Here is a 19,933-nt window from a genome sequence, read left to right as displayed (position 1 = left end):
TATTGGGTTATTGCTTTGAAATAGTTCTAAGAGTTAAGCAGTTGAGACAGTGTAATAAATTGATAAAATAATATAAGCATTAATACAGTTTGTGACTGATCAGTGCCCCATACAAATTCAACCACATATACACAAATATCAAGGAATTAATTAATAAAATTTTACAAATTTTACTGCAGCCAATACGGCTAATTTTTCACCTGAGCTAACATAAAAAGGAAACAAATTTCCCAGGTGGTTTGACAATAGCAAACCTAAGGAAAGTATTGAGATCATGGTCTTATGCTGTTTGGTTTGGTTTGGTTTGGTTTGGTTTTATTGGCGCATTAGCATCTAAGGCTATAATGCGCCAAGACCATCCTATGCTGTACTTCTCTTTCAAGATCCTTTGTAACCTTCGAACAGCCTCGTTTAATTTTAATATTTTTGTATTGTAAAGTATAACGGTTTTCCCTGATACAAGTTTTCCCTGTCACGATACAAGCCTCTTCAAGTATTGTGCAAAATGATTTTTTTGTAACAAATACGTGAAATAGATTTCATTTTATATTAATTAAATTATAAATATAAATATCAAGCCAACTTCATTTTAAACACTTATAATTCCAGCAACCGAACTCGACTTCTCAAAATGGGTTGGGTGTAAATTTGGCTTTAGGTGTTGGAGCTGGATTTCCACTAACCCCACCGCTTGGTAACGTCTCTCTTCCTAGTGGATCTACATCAGCTGCAAATTCAACTGTAAATTCCAATCTGCCGTTATTCAATTTATCAGGTAAAAATCTTTTTTTCTCCCAAATGTCCATTTAAAACATTTGATGTCCAAAATGTTCATTCGGCATCAAATGACTGTGCTTTATATCTCTTAAATATATATGAAAAATATTTAAACTTGTAAATTTTGATTAGTAAAATGTAGAGAATTATTGCATAAACAATAAATAAAATTGTAATTATAAGTATTATCGAAGGAAATTAGCATACAAGCGAATGTATGCTAAAAAAAAAAGCAGTAAGTTGTTGAAATTATATGAATATACTTGAAGTTTAATTCGGGTAGTCCACCTTTAAAGAATTAGCCTTGTACGTCATTACTACACAAGTAACTCATCTGGTTGGTCCAAAAGTTTACCTTTCACACGTAATGTCGCCTTCATAAACAAACTATCAACAGAATGTAGACGGTTATGAATCTGCAACTGACCCACGACTCCAGTTTCTTTCTTAACCATACACAAAATAGCTTCCACTCAGACTCAAAAAATATAAAAAAACATTGGCAGATCATCCAACAGTCATCAAACTTCTGGAATCCACAAAAACAGCACCTCGAAGATGTAAAAATACCTTCATTCAAGAAACTCCTGCATTGACCTAAAAGAGATGGTATTTTCTATGCGCGTATGCTCATAGAAAATACCATCTCTTGTAGGTCAATGGGTTTTGTGGATTCCAGAATTTTGATGATTGTTGGACGATCCGCCAATGTTTTTTTATATTTTTTGAGCCTGAGTGGAAGCTATTTTGTGTATGGTTAAGAAAAACTGTCGGAGTCCGTGGGTCAGTTGCAGATACATAACCGTCTATTCTGTTGATAGTTTGTCTATGAAGGCGACATTGCTTGTGAAATGTTAGCTGGGAAGTGCACCAGGTCAGAAAAGTATTGATTGATCTTTGAAAACAAGAACGTTCTCGTGTACTTGCCTATCTTAGAGACTCTTTGAAGCTTGGATATACAGACGATGAGAGCGTCTCTGAGAAAGAAAGAGAAAATAGTAGACTCAGTGGAATAGTTTGCATGTAGTATGTCTTGAAAAAGGACTACTGATAGAGACAGCTATAGGCTTTGGATGAGACAGCTACGAAATTATTGGAAAAGTAAATCGCAACCAACGTGGACGTTACCGTTGTTTCAGCAGTTGTTCAGAGATTGATGGAATCAATCGAAGAACATTCAAAGGTCAGTATATATCATGTCTTCAAACGTTAACTTATGTTATTATACACAATTTGTCTTGGAAACATTATTATTTTACATAATGTCACTAAGCAAAGTTGTAGTAACTTACAGAAACTTCCTAATCTCTTAAAATTTATCTTAACTGTAAACTAAGGTAAAATTATTCCTTCCCAATCTACTGAAACTAATTTCAAAAAAGACTTTAGTTTGCTTTAAAGGTTTCCCATATTTACATTAACCAATTCTCACAGTTCCACTTTTGTTTTATTTTATCTAGCAACGTCTGGAAGCGAAGTTATGCCTTGAAATTCTTCTAGAAGATTACTTCAACTAATTATTTCCACTCCAAGTGTATACTATCTCTTTCTGTTCATCTGTAATTAATAATTGACTAATAAAATTCCTCTTTAAGCTGCTGTGCATTTTTTAACAAACTTCAGAATTAATAGATAAAAGTAAGCGTACAACCTACTAAAACATTAATGAGCGCTTAGAAACTGATGTAGATTTGTGACTTAAGTTTTTATTTTTATCACTAAAGTTTTTCCCCATTGACTAATACCATAAAACCCGCTGACTTTAATGTTATTATATAATGCTTGCATATTTTAATACTCGGTAATTGCAACTTTAAAATGCATCGAATGTGTTCTCCAAAGTCATTTAATTTTCAAAGCTAATCATATTATTCAAAATTTTTAATTATGGAATTTTGCCCTTCGTGTCGTGCTGGGAATTAGTGATAAGCCTAATCCTCTATCGTGTATCAGTCGGAAAGAATTCAAATAAGACTATAAAAATGACTCGTATTACATATTTCATGCTGTTAGAATTATTTAGATAATTATTAAAGACAGGAAATGGTTTAGGGTTTTCGCAAGTTCTCAGAAAGTATCAAATAGTTGTTCAAATATTTCTCGCAATATTTCACTGAGGGAAGAATACGAGTAGTTTATTTATTAAAGCAAGAACTCTTATTTCATAATTAGCTGATGCCGATCAAAGGATTTCAGTGACACAATCCTAATCAGCACATAAATAAAGCTGATTTCCATATTTCTCGCTTAAGTTTCCTTTACATATTCATTACCACTTAATCTATTTGCTAATTGAATGTTACTCAATGGAGAAGTTGATACCGTAGTGCAATGCCTTTCAAAGTTAATATCGCCAAATTATGACATCCTATCAGCATTTTGCCCACTGATTTCTTTTCACTACATGTATTGATGTAATTAGTTGATTAAAATAGAAATAGAATTGCTGGATTAGTCCAATTTTAATGAAATTTGGCAAGGCTCGACAAATCTTTCTGCAAGATCTAAATATAAAATTACATCCACTGGAATTATGATTAATATATTAACATTTCCGATTTCCGACATTTATTTCTTCACATGCTTCATGCAGACATTTCCCAATAGTTATGTTAAACCAGTTTGAAACTATACCGAAACCGTTTGTTGGCTTTGTCGCTAATATTTTGTAATTATTACCAGTTCTTTAACTTTTATTCATGCTGAAGAAATGTCTGATTTGTGTTTAAGATTAAAAAGGTAATAGCAGACTATTCAAACTACTAAAATTTAAATTAAATATCACTATACATACAGTATTGAATTTGTAAAATCGGCAGCATTCTGAGATGGGGAGGAAAACGATGGATAATAATGGTTTTCCAACCAAAGCATGAATCAGAGAAGAACTATGAATTTATGGGAAACCCAAAACGTGCAACACGTTGCTGTTAGTGGAGTAGAATAAGCCACAACAGATTGATTTCAGAAAATCAATCTACTTCCTCTTGGAGATTACTCCTGGAAGCAACTGATTCACTGCTGCAAATTACGCTGTAAATTTGAAAAAAGCTATGCACAAGTAAATAGAAAATAACTCGCACAATACCGCGCATCGATTTTGTTTGAAAATGTTTTCGAAAATGATGGAGTATTCTGAAGAAAGCAACGCTTAAAAAGGGACACTGAGCTCGTGACTCTCAGTATTTATAGGTAATCGGAAACTTGAGACCAAATCAACATTTGTCTGAACTATCTTAAATTGAGAGAAATCAAACTGAATATCGGAATAATACATAATCAATAAGGAAGGAAGGAAGGAAGGACTTTAATGCCTCAAATTAAGCATTTGAAATCCGGTCTGGCAGGTGCAACCAACCAAAACAAGGAACGAACAAAACACAATGTTTGAAGATCGCCATCCTGATGACAGATTAGTAAAGCAGAACAATGCGAACATGTTAGTTAATGTACACAGTGCTTCTGTTTGCTAACGTGCCTGAAAATTATGGTTTATAACAAAAAATCAAAAACCAGCGACTTTTATGCTCGAACTGAGAACATTTTTCAACTCATTCGCCATATTGCCCATTCATTCCTCCAATCAGCGCACGGCAACAAACAGTATTGAATATTTCAGCCACAGTATACCGCATGTGGATAGTCCACGTGATCTGTATTAAAAATAAGCAGTTGCTGGATTTTTATTGGCCCGATTTAAAATGAAATTTAGGAAGGTTCCACAAATATTTCTGAAAGATCTATATAGAAAATTTCATGAATACCCATCCATTATAAGCCGAATTATTACATCCTGACAGGCATGGGGAAGATAATAAGCGCTTATGCATATATACTAACACGCCTAATAAAGTCATGTTATGAATACAGACAAGCATTGCCAGATTTAAATGAAACACTGAAGATCTACTTTAGTGAAAGAGTTTTAAGTTCTTACAATAGAAATTTTCACCAGCATTTTGTAATTTTGAAACGAAGTTTTGCGATTCCTAAATAGAACTGGTAAACTTTAACTTTCTCAGCTGAGTTCCTTATCATTAAAACAAAAATAACTGATAATATTGTGTCTATAATCCGAATGTAATATATTTCACTACAGTATGAAATACTATAAGGAAACAGATCTTCGTGATTTTTACAGAATTATAGCGTTCTATCTGCAGTAGTTGCGTATCACCTACTTATAAATACAGAAACCGAGTTCAGAATGTATTCATTGTGTGAGAAGCAGAGACGTAAGGAATTGTTGAGTTTCACGAAATACCCAACTGTTGGACAGAAAGAGATATCCAGAACTCCCTTCTCCCGAGGAAACAGCGGTGCCCAAGTTGAAAAGGATAAATAATTGATGCGGCGTGTCGAGATCTTGGGCCTGCATCTGAAATGATAATGCGAGTCGATTATCCAAACATTCCAGAGATATTTCCATATCTTGAGATATGAGGGCAGAGTTTCTAGGAGGAAATCCCTATTTAAAACTTTATAGTCAAAGGAAAAGCACAGAAAATCACTGCAATTTAGGATCCCGAACTTATGGAACCGAACGCTCAACTGCTAAATAACTGGTGTGTGGCGACTGTTAAAAAAAAGTAAAATAGAACTTCCTGTATGTTCTAGAATGCACTACGATTTTAAATGAAAATGATAATTAATACTGAACAATATAATCTTTCTTTGTACAGTTCATACCAAGAGCTCTCATTTCTGGTATATGATGAATTTTATATAAAAAGTTTGGATTCTTTAAGTTAAAATTAAAGAATGTTTAGAAACCAACCTTACAGTACATTAATTAGGTGCTTTAGAGGAAATCTGTTGCCAAATAGCATAATATATTTCATCTTCTCCCTTTTGATTAAGTCCTTTTTTTTAAATTAAGGTTTTTTGTTGCGAAAAATTCGTTAGTACATTTATTATTTTTGCTTTAATTAAAATAAATAAATATTCAAATCTTTGTTGTTGTTGGTTTTACGGCGCAACGGCAGCTAAAAGCCATTATAAATCTTTATTGTGATGCTTAGCAAAGCATGGTCTACAATACCATCACTCCCATACTCCCGGACTACAAAAGCCTCCAACTTTGTCCTCTACAAGGTATTTCTGCGAATCTCTAATGCACAGGTATGAAAGTGACAGGAATGGGCCCTTAATGAACTGAAACAGTAAGATATTTTACTGGAATGAATAGAAGGAAAATGGTTGGAAAAAAGGCCTTAATGTGATGAGAAAGGGACAAGTAACCTTTCACGATGGTTAAACTGCAAGCAACCACAGACATAACATGAAAAGAAAATTTTTTTACTGTGTGGTAAAAAATGCTATGGACTCGCACCTGCAAGCAGCGTTTAAACCGATTGAACTGTGAAGCAATGGGGCGTCTGCCAATACTTCCTTTGACATATGAGTCCTTGAGAGATCCGACCTGTCAAACAAAATGAAAAAAACCACTCCAAGTCTTTTAAAACAGACATGTAATCAATAACCACGTTGGAAGTTGTACTTTTCTGCTATTACCTGGTCGTCCGAAACTTTTCCCTCAATTTTTGTTTCCCTCAACAAAATAAATCCCCCTTGGTCCAGTTTAGTTATATAGGTCATGTTGCAGTAGTTAGCCTGCATGTAAAAATAGCTTTGGGTCACAAATGAGTATTTCGTGGATAATATAATATAAGCCCTGTCTCATAAAATTTTTATTAGTCCCGTTGTTTTTTCCGATTATTTCTTTTTTTTAGGAGTTCTTTGTAGAAATGCTGATTGATCGTTCTACTTAGTAGGACAGACTCTTGATGCACAATTCCACCGATGTAAAAAACACAGTGAACTTACGCTTGATATTCGAGCGGGCTGCTCAAACCAGCTTGAATGTGGGATAAAATTTTGCCCAGCAACATGGATGTAGGCTCTGATTGATTCTTCAAATATAACTCCTTGATTTCTTTTTGTTCGAAACTAAAATACTTCAGTTGAATTTTTATTGCTTGTACTCTTAATTTTTATATAAAACGGAATAATGCCAGAGTTATGCTGAAATATTAAAATGAACACCAATGGGAACATATTCTATTTCAAATTATGTTTCACGCAGTCTTCTTCTTTGTCTTCGCCTTTTCCCACGTTATATGGGGTCGGCATTCAATGTTCCCAATTCACACTTCACATCCTCTTCTCCTCTGGTTGGATTAACTTATGTTTCACGCAGTAAAAAAACTTATTTTGTTTACATCGTGGGGCATTGCGATATAAAAAAAAATAACAAATCTTAAATAGATCGTTTAAAAGATTTTCCTTACCATTGCTTTTTCATAAAGTCATTATTTCCAGTTGCACTTCCTAAGAAATCTTAAACATGAACGCAATATTATTTAATATTTTGCCCGTTATTTTTATAAATAATAAATAAAATAAATAGTTTTGGACTAAACGCACCACATAACTATATTTTCAGGTATGACCGTGCCAATGGTTGATGCCTCCCAACTTATTCAGCAGCAACTTCTTCAGCAACAGATGATTCAGGTAAGTAGCATAAGTAAAAAGATAGAAAGGAAATACTAAAATATAGCCCATATCTTCATTTCGTCTCCTATTTCATACGACTATTAATCTAATTCACATTTAAATTTTTATTAGCTTTTCAGTTCCACAAGGCTTACGTGGGCGCTTAAAAGAATTCTATCATCAAATATTTTCATTGAGTGGGAGATGAAAAACAGAAAAAAAACTTGTTGACATTGGACTTGAATTTCTGTAAAGTGAGGTACATGTATGATATGGGTATATTTTAGGACATAGTCATTTTACGAAACACGTACTAAGGAGGTTGTTCAACAAAAAGATGTAGTGGGCATAAATTAAGACAAAGTTTATTCAGCGAGTTGGCGATCGAAACTGCCATAGTCCGTGTTTGGAGAGGTTTTGAAAACAGAAGCGAAATGAAGTAAACTGAACAGTGCCAAGAAATATCTGTAGAAAAGGATCGCATCAAAGACAAGAAGTGGAACGAGACAGGATCACGGATTGGAGTGGCTCGTTACTTCTGAAAGGAACAGAATTCTACCCCTCCCTCAGCAGTGTCGTGCACCCAGGATGGACCAAGAAAATTTGACATTGCCTAAGTACTGATATTGTTTCCTTTATATTGCCGAAACACAATTTAGACCATTTTTAGACCTATGCTTCTAAGTGAGAGATTTCTTAAAAGGATTTCGTTCCAAATGCGATCACATGTTAAAGGAAAATCACAATATCTCGTTAGCTGTTTTGACGGTCTCTTATGAGCTAATTTAGGAAATAATAATTTTGACTGTTTATTTGAACTTTAGAAAAGGGTTTAGCTCAGTCCCCTGCAGAAGAGCTTACTTTAAGCCACAACATGTTGGGGTCACGAGTAATATTCTTAGACAGATCGGAAGGTGGCAGGAGGCAGAGCGTTGCGATTATTGGTTACCCTTCACATTGAACTAACGTTAAAAGTGGAGTTCCAGGACTCTGTTCTGAGACAAATTCATTTCTTGTATTTTGATTTTGTTTTTAAATGGCATCTACGAATCGATAGAGAGCGTTATGCAGTTTATGTAAAGAATGAAAGAGTGGTTATTGATCAGCGCCAAGTAGCGCTTCTTCAAGACAACTTAGATAGGTTTCTGGAATGGTCAGAGAAGTGGAAGCTATGTTTCAATTCAGCAAAATGTAGTCTTATACTTGGAGAATAGCAACCTCAGAAATAACTTACACACTTTGTGGGGTAGAGTAATAAAGGAATTGGGATACGGGCGAAGATGTTCTCCGTGCAGTATAGACAAGCGGCAAGGAGAGGCCCACGGTGTCCTGTCAATGACTTATCGTACATCTGTTTGTAGGCATAATCGTACGGAGGTCATAATCCCATTGTATAAGGCATTTGTACGACCCCAATTGAAATGCTGTGTTCACCTATGCAGACCACACACACAAAATAGTCATAGATCTTCTTAGAGGGGTCCAGACAGGTCACCCATTTGGTGAGATTTGAAAAGGGCGCCTGCATGAGGAAAAGACTTCGAATATGTGGGATACACAGCTTGGCAACTAAGGACCTTAGAAGGGAATATGATTGAGGTCTGTAAGACTGGGAGGGATAGTAAATTGTAACTGATATAAATTCAAATTAGGAAGAAAAATTTTAGTCTGAACTGTAGGAAGTTTTCTTTTAACCAGCGAGTTTTTGATTACTATGGTTTCTTTGCACTGTATAAGTAATATTAAATGCTCGGTGCAACTGACTAAGTTTCTAACTTTTCATGGAATTTGTCTCAATATGAATGGTTTGAGCCCATAAATTCTTCGGGACCGACACCAACAGAATCCATATTAATGACGTATCAGAGGGAAGGTTTTGAGACTGTTTTTAAGAGCTGGTAGCTTAATGAATTTTTCCGAGTACTTTTAAGTTTGAAGAAAAAAATGGATGCAAGACATTTTATCGCTATTCTTAGAAATCGGCTGGATATGGTACATTTATAAATCGGAAAACAAAAACTAGTTAAACAAAGGAGTATAAAAAACAATACAATGTAGGTTAATTCTGGAGCTCAGTTTCTACAAATCCTGGAAAATACAAGTTGATTCGATTTTATTTAGGATTCTTCTATTTCTTTCTGTAGGAAAAACAGATATGCATTTAGTATAGTACTTTCATTGTAATAGAAGATTTAACAAGATCAATAGAGAAGTTAGAGAAAATGTAAGATCCAAAGTAGGTCAGCTTTTTTTTTTATTCATTAAATGAAGATGTAATAGAATTGAGGATGGTTAGAAATTACAGCTAATGGCATTTGTTTTATATCTGGTCTGCATTTATTCTTTCTATTTAAATCGCCTTCTAGGGCCTTTAATGTTTTTAAGCCGGACTTGACGCATTAAGGCCTTCCTTGCCAACGTCCTATTAAACTGTAAACAAAACTAAATATGGTTAAAATCTGTGTAGTCCGCCAACACAATGCTTACACTATGTTAGAGGGAGGAATTGTAATTTTTCTAGAACAATTACAATCCCTTACATATTTACAGTTTTTTAAACCCAGGAATTTCAATTTTTCGTCCAGCAGACATCAAAGAATACACACGCATATCACAATGGCACATCATGGCTTTAGCTCCCTCGAAAAAATTCTAAACACCCCCTCCCAAAACACACCTCGATTTCTTTGTGTTTTGTCTGAGACAGAAAAGATGTAGCGTACTCTCAATATACATGAGAAGGCATAAATGGCACTTGCTATTCCGTAGTCCCAGATTTCAAAATTTTCTGAGCGTTGTGGGAATCTGATTATCAGAGAAGGCTGTACTCATAACTTTTATTTATTGAATATTCTAAGATACCATATATTTGGTTTATAAGTCGACCTTTCAGGCATAAAATAATGGTCTGAAATTTTAAGGTCCACTCATAACGCCAAATCCAAAATCATAATCTTCAATTAAAAGCACGCGTTTAGGGTTATAAAGCAATGGATTACAATTAATTACATACGAGTGTTTTTACACGAATATACATTCCTGCTCACATTTTAAAACTCAGGATTTTGTTCACGTTGTTCATCAGACGAAAGCAGTTCAGAGAATTCGTCGGATTTATGTTTTAAGGTGTCCCAAGTGACAGTACAGTGGTTTCGCCACTTTTTTACTCGTTTGGAGAGGTCTGTGTTCCGATCCCGTAGTTAAATGACATCTCTAAAGGCTTCTTTAATTGCGGCTATAGTTGGCTGACCTCAGATGGAGGAAATTGAATTTTTCCCCGTAGGTTATTCCAGTTTTTTCAGTCTGCACAACATGCAAATCGGCCCGTGAACACTTGTACAGACATAATACACATGGCCCAATATGGTATGAGTTGCCATTGTTCCTAAAAATCCTGCAACAACATGTTCTGGACTTTACTTTTTCGAGTTCCAGAAAGCAAACCTTCGAGATTGTCGATTTATTAGACCAAACACGCTTACTGTATATATTTTCTTTACAGCCTACTATGTAGTGTGATAAAATATCATAATGTAATCTTTTAAAAGATAGAGCATAAATAATTGAATTAAAGTGGGCAGTGGTTCCTAGTCCAATTTTTATAATACGAGATGCGAAAAATGGCTGACTTTAAAAGGGGGGGGGGTATCAACTTTATACGGTGAATATATGATTACTCATGAATCTAGATAAAAAAACATTGAAGTCTACTTAACTTGGAATACGCGGTATGCTTTAAGCAGATAACCTAACCCTCAAATGATATTTTTTGATAAGGGTCAGTTTTTAAAACTAATTTGAGAATTATATACAGTATTTCAAAAATAATACGAGTATTCGAAATATATTTTATGGTTTAATAACCATACAATATATTATCTTTGTCTATTTTTCGACATGGTTCTCCATCATATTCTGGACGTTGTACCACGACTGTAGTCATATCTGTATCGTTAAATTCATTGGCATTCCCATTCAAACAGATTTCAATGGACGCTTAACTTTTTATTTTCATTTCCTAATGTAACAATTTCTATACCATCCGTAAGAGAAAGAAAAACGTTCCATATTTGCCTTTATTCATGTCGTATTCTGATATTCTTTTTCTCTGTGACGTTTCCAGACTAATTTAAATTACTGTAATTAATTAGTGCTGGCAGATAAAATAACATGCAAAGACAATATAAATTTCTAATAGTTTAAAATAAAAATAGTTTTCAGTTAAAAGTTATATGAACCACATCCTATTAGATGAATTTAATAAAATAAACAAACAAACTACAGTACCGTGTACAAGAAACTCATTAGACAAGTCTTTTTACTCTGATATTAATTAAAACTCTACAGAAGCATAAATTGAGCATTTTCTTAAACTTGAAAGAATCAAAGCAACTTTCCACAGTGGCTTCTAATCGCATTGGGCATTGCAAAATAAGCCCATTTTTCGAGATTTTAAATTAAACATCCGAATAACACGAGTTTCAATTAATTTGATCTTTTGGTAGAGAATGAGTTAATTCATTTTTTAACTCCAGTGCAAGAGATTGCCACATTAAGCTGCTCAGATCTTTCATAATTAAAATGAGGATTAACAGTGTTAAGGTTTTAGTGTTTTTAAATATTCCCAGTTCTCAACATCTTTTACAATGCATATTTCCAACATCTGCCTATATATAACGGCCACTAATTGAGTAGTCTTATTTGTTTTTCTGTTCATTTTTATTTAAAAAAACGAACGAAACTTCAGTGAAAAAAAACACTAGCGAATTAACCCTCAGTTTTAAATCTTGTGTTCACCAAACTACCGAGAGGAGTTCGTGGGACAGAGCAAATCCAAGAATATATTCATATTTATTAGCCACGTGGGCTTGAGCCACGGTCAACTCAGATGCGTGTACTACCGTACCTGCTCCTGACCACTCTGGGATTCTAATGTGTACTACGGTACCCTCGCTCCTGAATATACGGGGATTCTATTTAAATTCAGATGCTAATGTAATTATTTATAAATAATTCAGAGATATTTATAGTAAATATTTTATGTATATTTTATAAGTCATGACAAAACGGTTTCATAAATGCGTTATTGTGAATGGAGAAAGAGATAGCAGAAGGGTAACTTGCATATTTTATATAGTACCTGTCTTTATTTTATAGCTCCAGCAGAGGGCATTTTTGGCTTCAGCTGTTCAACAAAACCTTCAAATTCAACAGCATCTAATGCAGCAGAATCAAGCTTTACAACATCTTCTTCAAACATCAGGGGTGAGTGAAAATTGAATACTTACTAAAACATTTGTGCTCTCTCTCTCTCTCTCTCTCTCTTAATGATATTAATGTTATTACATTGGCTGTTATCAGACTATTGCACATACACTTCAAGATTTTATAAATAACTGAAAATGTAGGATGATATAAATCGAAATGCTAAGCACAATTGTTTAATAATAAGAAGTTAACGTAGTTTAAAAGAAGTTACGAAATTAATTAACTTTATTTTCAGACAACGCCATCTGGCCCATCTTCTCCTCCACCTTTGGGATCCAGCCTTCTAACGCAGGCACCACTTCTGACAGCAGATGGAACTCCACTACCTCCTACTCTTGCTCCTTTACCGCCCCTAGCTCCCCCCGCAAGTGGATTCCCATCTCTACTCCAACCACAGCCGCCCCTGGGTGCAGATATGACATTCCAGCAAGCGTCAATTTTTCAGTTACCCCAATATGACAAACGACCCGTTGAAGGGTTTCTTTCCAAAGGAATCCCTCATCCACCGATATCTCCACCACCTCCTCCAATGCCCACGAAAGCCCTTGGAACTAGACTTTCTGCGGATGCTACCTCCCCACGTGATGTGTTCAGTGACGTGCTCAGCGAACTTCGAAGTCGAGCTGGAAGCACAAAGGATGAGATCCCTCCAGCTCCACGGCCGCAGCCACCTAGAATGATGGGTATTCCTCCACCTCCTCCGCCACCACCCCCTCCACCACCTCCACTTTCTCCTACTGATAGCCAGGGGAAATACCACGATGTTTACGGCAGAGCTAAGACAGTCCGAATAGGAAAATGGCGGTGGCCCCCGCCTCGCGATTCCAACGCCCCTAACAGTTACATGGAGTTTAAACTGAAGAGGCAACAGGAAAGATATGATAAGGACGACGACGACTCAATGAGGCCGGACAGTGAAGACTATGTGGAGTTCCCTGAAATTCCAGGAATGGAACAAGAAGACCCGGACATGATGTTCACTCCAAAGCCCAGCAGTGTTCAACAAACCCAACGGTCAGAAATATATTCAGAAAAGGACACAAACAAAAAATCGAGTTCTCAAGAAAGCAAAGAACAGGAAGAAGAGGACATTATTAGAGCTTTCGAAGGCAATGACAAACCTACTCCTGGAAGTATCGGAAAACTTCGAATCAGTTCCGAAATGCGAAGTAAGCTCGAGCAACTCACAATGGACCACAGCATCCGTTCATCTTCTCACAAAGACAGCAGGTCCAGAGTGTTTTCTTTTCCTTCTAAGAAGGAATCCAAGGACTTCACACCTGAGCCGTCTCCCGTCAGGAAGATTGAAGAAAGTCGCAAAACCCTCTTGGAACAGAAACTAAGCGGTAGAGGGAGCGACTTCATCGATGTTGCTCCAAGGTCGAGAATGGACCGAAGCGTCGAGCCTCGGTTAGAACGAAATACTGAAGGGTTTGTGGGCCAAGAACTGTTTCTTGACGAACTTCCCGCTGATCTTCACGCATTGGACAAAGAACCATCGTTTGTTGTGGAAAATCTTGTGAAAACTCAAATAGAGAGAATGGAAAGAGCCAGCAGGGAAATTCGCGAAGTTCGTGAGGAACTTGGACATCCTGTGGCTTATCCATCACGAACCAGCACTCAACAAGCAGAATATGGACCCTCTAGCCAGTCTTCCTCGCGGTACTTCAGCCATCCTCCCAATGTAGACAAATCAATTTACGATCAGTCTAGCCAAACTTCCAGAAGTATAATTTACGAAGAGAGTTTAGCGTCCTCCAGAGGATATAGTCATCATGGTTATGACAATGACGTCAGAGCCATGTATAGTGCCAAAAGCCATATACTGCCTCCGCCTCCTGTGGAACCTGGATCCGCATCACTCCATGCTCACGGACCGCCGTCTGTTACTGCCTCTAGTAGTTACTATGCACCCAGTTCTGTTGTGGTACCAAAGCACAGAGACCCTCCTCGACCAATCTCTCCAGCTCACTTGATTCAAGATAAAATGGCATCAGAGAGAATTGAATGTAAGTCTATGTTCCTATTTATTGCGCTAATTGGAGCAATTCAATTAATTTATAAATATTTATTTCTAAAATCTGTTTTTATCAGTCAGTCTTATTAGTATAATGTAAAAATAGTATAAAACATTTCTGGGATATTTTTGCATGATGGCACTTGCCGTCTGATCAAACCTAAGTAGTATAGGCGTAGAGCAGTAGTCTATTGTAGATTTTGTTGAAGAGTGTTGAGCTGATGGAGGTTTCTGTTTTATGTGATATTTGAGGTGCAAAAATTATGGTAAATAATATGCAATTTTGTGATATCATATACCAGTTCATAAGAAATTTCCAAAGGGACCGATATTTGTTTTTAACTACAAAACACTTTGATGCATTTATAAATCAATCGCATGGCTGAAAGGCGATCATGATCATAACCTGTGAATTTTAACTACAAAACACTTTGATGCATTTATAAATCAATCGCATGGCTGAAAGGCGATCATGATCATAACCTGTGAATTTTAATTATAAATTAACTATATAGGATTTAGGGCTAAAAAAAACCTCAGACTGTGAGAAGAGTTTGTTGTCATGTTGTCAATGCAATAGAATCATTTCTATAGAGAGTAAACCAACCGATGTTTATACAGTGGCATCATTGCACAACATCTCATATTGTGAATTCCTTCAACGAGTTGCCTACCCCATTATACCTCAAATAACTTCTACTTCTCCAGTAGAGAACACTATTGTTACTTATTGTCAGTAAGTATCAATAGTACCACCACCCATAAGGTCGTTTCAGGGCTTTTTGGCCCCTCATAGGTGAGTGGGTTGGCACAGCTGATAATCCATTGGGAATGTCACTGCGCAACTTTAGCTGGTTTGCTGTGTATGGAAATGATGCTGTTGCGCTGACCTATAAGACAGTTATAACTTAACAATAAATTGTTTTCTTACAAGGTTGTTTAAATATTTTTAGTAGCCTCAAAAGAGCTGTTAGGGTTCTTTTTCAGTTTGAGTCGTTAATGAATTTCCAGAAACTATCACCTCGTTATGCGAATCCCTAATTTTAATATACAATGATTTAATATTCACTGATGTTTTCTCAGAAAAGGGAGTTTCTGAGTCATTTTCAAATGCTGATTTCAAAAATGACCCGTTTGTGTCTATCACATCTGGTTTCTTCAAAATTCTCAAAAGAAATTTGATTTTTCATAATTTTTTTAATTTTACAGAATTTGTGCACTGAAATTATAAGAAAATGGTACATTTACCATATTTAAATATATGTTAAAAACACTATTAAAATGGCAGTGTGGTAAAAAGTCCATTAAACACTCGCCTCTCATTTTAAAAACTGCTTTACGATGGGTAAAATTTTTGTTTTTCTTTGATTGCAGATTCTTCTGCGTCTAGCAATAGTCAACCATCGTGTTGACATTCCACCTCCCCTGGTACCTCATCTCCGTGTCTTTAATGTCCTTGTAAAACCTCTCATCCTATTCTTTACTAATACTTCGTAGATTTTCTGGGAAGTAGTCAATGTGGGAGCGTAAAAAGTGTACCTTGATACTCGTGTTGCAGTCCCGACTTCTTGAAGTTTGCCAACATATTTTTAACTATATTTTTGTAGTCTGGTTCCTTGTTGTTCCCTAAGAAGTTCTCAAGAACAGACCTGGAAGCTAGTCCATGCCTGTTTCTCTTTTATTTGTAGCTGTTTCCTCAAAATCTCGGACCCTCATCAATTGGCGAATTTCAGGTCCAAACAAAAAGTACTTTGTTTTAGCTTCGTTGGGTGATCGATGGGAATTTAGTTCAATGGAAGCAGGGACCTTCCTGAGGGAAATTAGTCCACTTAACTTGGGGGAAAAATTAAATTGAAAAGTAAAAACTAAATTTAAAAAAAAAAAAAAAAAATCGCAGTACCCTGAATAGGACTGTTGTACAGCAGTCCTATTCAGGGTACTGTGATGAGTGGATAGGCGTGCGAAAATGGGGAATGCTTGAGACTGTTCTGTAAATGTTGTACCCTGAATATGTTTATATATAGATTAAAAAAATTACGTCTATATATAAATGAATAAATAAATATTTATTTATTGCAAATACAGCAAGCCCATCACAGCACATGGCTAGGGGCAGTTAAAAATACAAAGGAAATGACATAAAATAAACCAGTATATGTACATAGCAGATTTTATATAGATATTAACAATGGCTAGGAATTTTAGTTATGAATTTAAAAAAATTGCAGAACAGGACATTTGGCTTTCAGTTGCAATTACTGGGTTGGATTATTTTTCTTCATTTTATCGGAGATCTGACTCCTGTAGGATTCAGAGTTGATTAACTTCTTGCAATCAATGTTGTGATGATTGAAGTGAAGAGATGCATTGGGGAACATTCTGTCCATTTGTTTGAGCCTGGAGAGGTTGGATTTGAATCGCTGGTTTCTTGAATTTTCCCTGTTGGGAGCAGCTATTATATGGGTAAGTTTGGTGCGTCGCATGGAGAAGTGATTAACTTTGCAAGGAGCATGACTCCAGACTCGCTGATCATCTGTCGCAGAGGCTTTGTTTTTAGGTTTTTATAAAGCTGTTGCCTGGATATTGTATGGGGAAAACGAAGCTTACTATTGAGCCATCTAAGAACCCAATATTCTAGGGCAAAGAATTTCTTGACGGTTACTTGAGGAGCACCAGACCAGATTTCGGAAGCATAGGACAGAATGGGAAAGATGCATCTTTGAACATGCTTAATGGCTGTTTTTTTCTGTCTTGAATCGCTGCTGTTTGTTTGATTAACCATTTTGCTTTTTGAATTTTTTGAGCAACATATAAATAGTGGGCATTAAAGGACAGATTTTTATCAAAAACAACTCCAAGGTCTTTGTGAGCGTAAACATTTGGGATTGGGACATCTGCAATTTTTATTTCTATGTGGTGGGTTGTTTCTGAAGGGAATAAGTAATTTGAGCATATTTGCTCGCATTTATATTCAGATTGCGATCTTTCAGGTACTCGATGATTTCACAAATCTGTGAATTCGCATCATTGATAACTTTGCGAATATCATCACTGCCTTTGGAGATTATAAATAACTTTAAATCATCGGCATATACCAGTAGATTTGGATTTTCTTGTAGAAGTGGTTGAAGAGATGCTGAAAATATAGTACTGGAGAGAACGGCTCCTTGGGGAACGCCTGCTGAGGTTGTGACGAGAATATTGTCAGTACTAGTGGGGAAGAGGAGAAGTAAGAGAAATAAACAGATAATAATAATAAAAAGTCTGCGATTTAGGCTGTATTGAAGATAGGAAATAATCATTGTGTCAACGAGAAAATGATTTTTTAGTATTTCGAAAGCTTTTTTGAGATCTATGTTGTTGAAAGCACCTTTGATGTCAAAATAAAATACATACATCGCATTGTGCCTTATCTTGAAACGCAGTTTGGATGCGTACAAGGTGCCAGGCTTGTTGTTGTGGAGCGCCCTCTAGGACCAAAATGCATATTGACAGGTGCATTAGCGAAGATTGCATGTTGAAGATATGGGAGCATGATTTTAGTAATTATTGACGAATCGGCAATTGGCCGATGGCTATTTCTGCAATCTTTTTTAGGAATCAGCTTAATCCTGAAAATTTTCCACTGTCTTGGAAGGAATGGCTGGCAGATGCACCTGGAAATGATATGCACTAACGAATCAATGATGTATACCCTGGACAATTTAATAATAAAACCAGGCATGCCGTCAGAACCTTCATTACTATCAGGGCGTATTTGGTTAACTGCACGCTGAACTGTATTCTTGTTCACAAGTTGGTTAATTAGCAGGGCCTGACCCGAAGACACATGTTGCACGTTGTCTGCTTGTTCATAAGAATTGAGTGCTATAAATCTGTTTTGTATACCTTCAGTGCAAATGTCAGAATTGCTTGTTTCCATATTGCATCTTATCCATTCAAAAACTAGATCATGCTGTAAGGTAACTGTCGTTTTTGTAGAAAGCGCTCTTTTGTTGTGCTTTAGCGTGGACATAACATAATTTTTGTATGACTGAATTTTTTTGAGTTGAAACAAAGCTCTGCTCTTCTTACATTTTGTGTGTGCTGATGAAGTGCCGTATTTCTTCCACTGTCTGTGGCATTTTTGCTTATTTTTAAGGTATGGTTTCAGGTGGGATTTGAACCAAGGTTTAGAGTGAGAAGATATTCTAACAAGTTTGGAGATATATATATATATATATATATATATATATATATATATATATATATATATATATATATATATATATATATATATATAAGAAAAAATTGAATGTGATTGTTGTTCATATTTAAATGCACCTATGTTACTTCTGTGTGGATGACGATGAATGCAGGAAAAACGAATGTGTGAGAGAATGTAGTGCTAGGTACTGAAAATTCATCTGTCCCTATATATATATAGCTAAAAAAATGTAAAGTACGTCAGGTGTGCAAGTGGACCGAGTATATGTAGAGTGTGTGTTGTTTTGACACACCCACCCATATAGACTACAGCGAGGAAACCTATTAGGAAATCCTTCCCCTGCCTTTCTGTCGTCATGCCTCCTTGTTCATAGGCATGGGATGGGATATGTTTGATACTGGCTTAAGCTAGCCTGGCCAGTGTGGGATTTATAACAGAAGTGCTGTGCACCCGCAGTGCGATCTCCCTGTCCTACAGGAGATCGCACTGTGGTCAGAATGCCCTACAACTTTACTCCCTTTAATACCACTTCCTTTCCCCACCTCCCTATCCAAACTTTTAACCTGGTTGACTCCGCCACTCGGAACCTTTTTCGTGATCTTAACAGTCCCCCTGGAGGGTGGTTTCCTCCCAAAGGGGGTGATGCATACTTAATTTTCCGTTTCCAGGTGGAAAGTCTTCCTATCATCCACCTTCCTTATCTTCACTCCCTTTTTTCCCGACACTTAACGGTCATCGCGCTTCCTTACAAATAAAAACTTCCAGATTTTTTCCCCTGAGACCCTCTCTGGCAAGCTCAGGACACAAGGATTTCCCCCCTCCGGAATCTTTACTTGTACTCTACAGCCGACTTACCTCCTCGTGGTGGAGGACAGGCAACGGGGATCCCACTTGGGACCCACGGCCAAAAGGAACAACGTACCAACATTCATACCATCTCTGGCCTTTACATAGTTTTTATTGCAACATTGAGTAAACTACGCGGAGTTGGTTGGTTGGACGTAGTTGATACTGTTTCTTGTCAAGCGACCCTTGGTGCCGCTTGACAAGAAACACTATATCCAAGTAGTAGTAGTAATGGCAAATGATGCAAGAAAGCAAGCTTATAGAGCATTAGCCAAAAAAAAAAAAAAAAACACAATTTGGCCATCCGTATCTTCCAAGAA

The 19,933-nt window shown here is 36.3% G+C and overlaps 1 protein-coding gene across 1 annotated transcript in view; it reads left to right on the top strand.

Annotated features, from left to right (window-relative positions):
• The window catches only part of Myo10A (unconventional myosin 10A), a 207,813-nt gene that overhangs the window by 143,270 nt on the left and 44,610 nt on the right, over positions 1-19,933 (top strand). Inside the window, exons 30-33 of the mRNA XM_090384060.1 lie at positions 610-775; positions 7,223-7,293; positions 12,433-12,540; positions 12,779-14,552. Of these exons, the coding sequence (XP_090240186.1) occupies positions 610-775; positions 7,223-7,293; positions 12,433-12,540; positions 12,779-14,552 (2,119 nt within the window). The remainder of the gene's footprint in view (positions 1-609; positions 776-7,222; positions 7,294-12,432; positions 12,541-12,778; positions 14,553-19,933) is intronic.

Source organism: Mastigoproctus giganteus, chromosome 10, assembly GCF_048544385.1.
Source record: "Mastigoproctus giganteus isolate SK-2022 chromosome 10, ASM4854438v1, whole genome shotgun sequence".
Taxonomy (NCBI): domain Eukaryota; kingdom Metazoa; phylum Arthropoda; class Arachnida; order Uropygi; family Thelyphonidae; genus Mastigoproctus; species Mastigoproctus giganteus.
The sequence above is the reverse complement of the archived record's forward strand: the minus strand, read 5'-3'. Positions and strand labels throughout refer to the sequence as shown.